Raw genomic sequence first — 5207 nt, forward strand, 5'->3', positions numbered from 1 at the left:
TCCCCTTCGACTCCCCTTCCCCTCCCCTCCCCTCCCCTCCCCTTCGACTCCCCTTCCCCCTCCCCTCCCCTCCCCTCCCCCTTCGACTCCCCCTTTCCCCTTCCCCTCCCCTTGATCCCCTTGATCCCCTTCCCCTTCCCCCTTCTTCCCTCCTCTCCCCTCTCCTCCCCACCTTTTTTGAACCTCCTCCTCCCCTTTTCCTCCCTCCTGCTCCTCTCCTTCCTCCTCCCCTCTCCTCCCCTTGCTCACCCCTCCGTTGCCCCCCCTTCCTTACCCCTCCGCTGACTCCCTCCGTCATCGCTCTGGTTCGCTCCTCTCCCTCCTGCCACTTCATTTCCTCGTCCTCCGCTACGTTTGCTCGCTTCCAGTGCTCGTCCTGCTCTGTGTCATGGTGAAAATACTCCAGAGCCTCGTCACTGGACAGATCTTTGCGAAGGAGACCTGGAAGGAGGCAGCAGCTGTAGCCGCTCCTACTGTGAATGTCACTCTTCGCCGGGCAGTGCATGGCTTCTATCAGCTGCTCCTGTCCATCATCGTTCTGGGGCTCATCTGTGCTCTTGATCTCGTGTCCTGGTCCGAGAGCATCTACGACAGCCGGCGGCACATTCCAAGGCACTGCGGGCGCATGCAGCACGACCGGGAAGGGAAGGGCATTCTGCCGGATATCGCATACGGGAGGGAGAGAAGACGCTATGCCGTGGTGACGCTGCTGACGACGTCCAGCTACGTGAAGCAGGCGGAGGTGCTGGGAAAGTCACTCCTTGTCTACTCCCACCTGCCCTGCAGCGTCGACATGGTTGTGCTGATCCTGCCGAGGTCGGACGTGACCCACCAGGATGTCGAGCTGCTGTCGCAGGCGGGGTGGATGGTGGAGACCATCCCGAGGCTAGCCGCGCCCGAACGCATCAACAGCAGCACTGTGAAGCACGCGAGGTATATCCCGCTGGTCTCCAAGCTCGTCCTCTTCAACATGACCCGCTACGACGGCATGCTCTACCTTGACTCCGACACGCTGGTGCTCGGAGGCATCGCTGAGCTCTTCAGCCGCCACCTGCCGGAGATGCGGCGCCGAGGGCTGAACCTGGGATGGGTGAGGGACCAGGGCGAGCAGTTCAGGGCCCGTTCGTTCAACGCCGGCGTCATGCTCGTCGCCCCGTCCAAGCGCGTGTTCGGCCGGCTGATGCGGTTCCTGCACGAGGGAGCGTTCGAGGTCTCGTTCGCAGAGCAGGGGCTACTGAACGCTTTCTTCGGTCACCACAGCTACGAGCTGGACCAGCGATTCAACCTCCTCACCACCGTCCCGCGAGAGAATCGAACGCTCTACGAGAGTATCAAGCATGACGTGCGCATCTTTCACTCCACCTACTTCAAGCCCACCTGCTCCTTTTACCTCGTGCGATGCTTCTGGCATGGAACGCACGACTTCTGCCGCGAGTGGCAGCGGCTTGAGGCCCTGCAGGTGAAGGTCTGAGGGAGGATGCCACATCCCCTCCTCCGCCATCATCTCCATCCTCTCAGTCTTCACGGCAGCTCAGAGACCAGCTGAAGTCTGCGCTCCCAGCGATGTCCTTCTGTGTCTTCTCGCTCCAGCTGACTCATCCCTATGCCGAGCAGGCCGCATGGACAAGCATGAAGTGACCGTGCTGCAGGGAGTCGTCCTACTCAGGACCCACGTGAAGCACGCTGACGGCGCTCTTGATGCTTAATGCAGAGATGAACTTGCTCGTAGCCATCATCAAACAAGATGAAGTATGGGATCAGGATGAGAGGAAGAAGCGTAGACGATGCAGTGATCTCTCCTCAATTCTTGCATGTCGTCTCATAATTCCCGTTTTCTTATCTTCAAGCTCTCAATAAATTCTACTCCACCTTCAGGGTGATCTCGATCTAGTATTCTTCCCTTCTCCCTCCTTTCTCGATCCTTTTCGTCTTTTCCTTCCACTCTCTCCCTTACACTTGTTGTACGGCCGTGCAGTCAGTTTCATGAATTTAATCTTCACGACGGCGTTAACTACCATCTTGCTCTACAATTAGAGTCTTTCGACGAGGAACATTGAACGAGGAACATTGAGATAATGAGGAAGCAGAGGCGAAAAGTGAGCAGCTGTTGAATTAGGCTGATCAGGCGTCGAGCGTCTCACGACAAGTTTAATGAGGATGATGAAGCGGAGAGGGCAAGAGGAAGATGCTACTGTTACATGTTGCTCAGTTGCTTGCTCAGCCTAGGCCACCTGGCCATCGACCAGGTTGAGCGGAAGGGCTCTGTCGATCTGAGGGCGTGACGTCAGCGGCTCTCGCAGGAAGGAGTAAGAGAGACTCTCACCTGCTTGGGGTAGGGGAGGCCGAGGTTGTTCATGATCTCGATGAACTCCTCCTTGTTCTTCGTCAGCCTCCTGCAGTCACCATCCCCCCGTCAGCATCGCCTGCGCTTCTCTTCCGCCCACTCACGGGTTGAGGGTCTTCTCCTCGAGGACGGTGGAGTTCATCAAGCCCTTGTAGTCATGGGCTGGGTAGATGATGCACTTGTCCGGAAGAGTGAAGATCTGCGAGCTCCCGTCATCTTTCCTTCCTCCTTGCCGGACATGGTACCTTAGAGTGGACAGCATCGTAGAGTCGAGCGGCGCTGCCCTGCTGGAAGTCTGTTCGCCCGCAGCCGCGGATCAGCACGGCGTCTCCCGTGAAGCACATCACTCCGTCATTGAGCACCTGCCTCCTCCTCGTCAGCCTCCCTCCCTCCTCTCCCCCGCCGCCTCTGCTCCACTCACGTAGCTCACGCAGCCGTCGGTGTGGCCTGGGGTAGCGCGAACCTCCAGCTTGTGCTGTCCGAACTTGAGCACGTCCCCGTCGTTGATGAACATGTCCGCCTTGGCGCCAGACTTCTCGGCGATGACGGACTTCATGCCGGGGACAAGCTGCTTGAGCTTCCTGGACATCCCACGCCGTCAGCAAAGGACAAACATGGCTGAGGGAGACAAGACAGACCCGGTGCCGGTGACGTGGTCGGCGTGGCAGTGAGTGTTGATACCGTAGATGATCTTGAGGCCAAGGTCCTCGGCGAGCTTGGCGTCTCTCTCGGCAGTCTCGACCACAGGGTCGATGAGGATGGCTTCCTTGGAGGCTTCGTCTCCGAGGAGGTAGGTGTAGGTGCTGCTCTCCTTCTCGAAGAGCTGGCGGAACACGAGACCCTGAAGCATGTCGTAGTGAACAGGAGCAGAACGGGGGTAAGCTGAGAGGCAGGAAGTGAGTGGGCGAGCAGGGAGGGGGAGGGAAGCAGGAGGGAGGGGAGGGGAGGGGAGGGGAAGGATTTGTAGACGGGGGCGGAGCAAGTCATGTACTTTACAATGACTTTTAGTAAATGCGATGGGCAGAGGACCCCGCAATTTGAGGGGAAAAGGGTGGGTGGGGTGAATGACCAGATGGCCGTGGCGATGACTGCAACTTAGCGCTGTGACTTCAGTGACACGAATCGCCTGGTGACCGGGGGGGGCCGGCAATGTCGGCCGCCGCTCAGTGACCCGGCACCGGCGGGGCGGGCGCGGAGCCGTGACTGACTCAGTGAGTCGCTGCCGTACGGTCAGTGCCGCGGCGGCCGGGCCCGCCGGCCGGGCCATTGCCGCCACTCGGACTACCCCGTGACCGTACCGCCTGGCGGTGACTCTGAACTTGCCGACTCGAGTCCGGGGCCGGGGCCCAGCTCGGCCGCTGCCATCATGCATGATGCTTGGATTGCCGACGACGGTCCTCCCGGCGGATCGGGCCCCTCAGCCTTGATCGGACCGTAGGCTCTGGGGGCACTGCCGCTTGAAGCCTGGATGGAGAACACGGCATATCACCGTCCGACTGAGCCCCGCTCAGTGACTTCAATGATAGACCATCAAGGCTTCTGAGAGACTCAGTGGGATTGAAGTTGTGATGGATCGGGTTGCGAGAGGACCCTACGATATTCACCTTGAATACAAGATGACACATCATATGATACATCATCTTACATGGGCAGCTCCATGGCATCGTACACGGGTCGCCGGGAGAGCATGCGTTTCAACCTTGAAATGCAGCTGAAGAAAGACATCGGATTTGTCAGACAAGTTGCGAAGCTTTCAGGATGACGGTTGACTTTTTTGACGACGATCAGCAGTTGAGGGAGAGATGTAACATGCTAACTCGAATGGACTTCTGTCCGCAAAGACTTCTGTCCGCAAAGACTTCTGTCCGCAAAGACTTCTGTCCGCAACGACTACTGTCCGCAAAGAAACGTTGCCGGAAAGCCCAGGCTTTGAATGAGGTCCTCGTGCGGTTTATGCATTGTCCTCCTCTGCCTAGCGATGCTGCTAGTGGGCATGGTCTTTGGCAGACTGGTTTGACATGACATTTCATTTTACCTCCAATCTCTTCAACTCTCTCTTACGACTCAACAAACATAACCCGCGCCGGGTAGCGACGGCGGCAGATGCTGCAAACGTGCACTGCAACCAAGGTACAGCATCATCGCCTTCAGAATGCAATTCATGATCCCCGTCGAGATTTTCTCCCGATCGCTACCATCGACCGACGGTGCAACATACAATCATGTTGAAGGGCTCAAGCTCTTTCACCTCAACCAGCAGACGCATCGTTCCCTCAACTCCCCGTCTGGTCTACTATCTGAAGTGAGTCGGAGACAAGGGAAAAGGAAATCGGACTGCTGCCCCTCGTATGAAGGACTTAAAACTCTCTTCAGCTGGTTAAGTGCTGTGACTACTTCTCCAGTTTCCAACTCGACTGGAGCTGGACGTCCTTTACTCCCTCTCCCTCCCCTTCCTCCTTCTCCTTTCCCCTCCTCCCTCTCCCTCTCCCTTCCTCCCTCTCCCTTCCTCCCTCTCCCTTTCCCTTCTCTCTCTCCTTCCCCTCCTGCTGTATGGTCGGACAACCGATGTTCAGACCCAGTACCCCACCCCCTCACCCCCGCCTGGATGATGCAATTCACCCACCCCAGGACCCGCTTCAGACAGTCATAAGTACCCCTGGTCTTTCGAACCACAGTGGAAACAAACGACAACGGATGCAGTCAGGAAGCCACCCCCCCCCCCTCATATCAACCGCCCCCGTGATCCCCATAGAGAAAAGGGTTCTAGATGGGTTTCCAAAGTCCTCTACACCCAGATCAACTACTTGTAAATTTTTCTAGAGGCGGGGGCTGGCGCACAAAGATGTGTGGGGCACCCTTTGAA

At 57.7% G+C, this 5207-nt stretch overlaps 2 protein-coding genes across 2 annotated transcripts; one reads left to right on the forward strand and one right to left on the reverse strand.

The window, feature by feature from the left end:
- Nucleotides 1-388: 388 nt before the first annotated feature.
- GUITHDRAFT_119639 (hypothetical protein) lies at nt 389-1471 on the forward strand (the record flags this gene model as incomplete). The annotated part of the gene is made up of 1 exon (XM_005821068.1): nt 389-1471. The coding sequence occupies one exon, from the start codon at nt 389-391 to the stop codon at nt 1469-1471; it is 1083 nt and encodes a 360-aa protein (XP_005821125.1).
- Nucleotides 1472-2222: 751 nt separating this feature from the next.
- GUITHDRAFT_166280 (hypothetical protein) lies at nt 2223-3611 on the reverse strand (the record flags this gene model as incomplete). The annotated part of the gene is made up of 7 exons (XM_005821069.1): nt 2223-2270; nt 2324-2393; nt 2449-2543; nt 2590-2706; nt 2766-2925; nt 2983-3185; nt 3573-3611. The coding sequence occupies 7 exons, from the start codon at nt 3609-3611 to the stop codon at nt 2223-2225; spliced, it is 732 nt and encodes a 243-aa protein (XP_005821126.1).
- Between the last annotated feature and the right edge of the window lie 1596 nt (nt 3612-5207).

The sequence above is a fragment of the Guillardia theta genome, assembly GCF_000315625.1.
Source record: "Guillardia theta CCMP2712 unplaced genomic scaffold GUITHscaffold_153, whole genome shotgun sequence".
Taxonomy (NCBI): Eukaryota; class Cryptophyceae; order Pyrenomonadales; family Geminigeraceae; genus Guillardia; species Guillardia theta.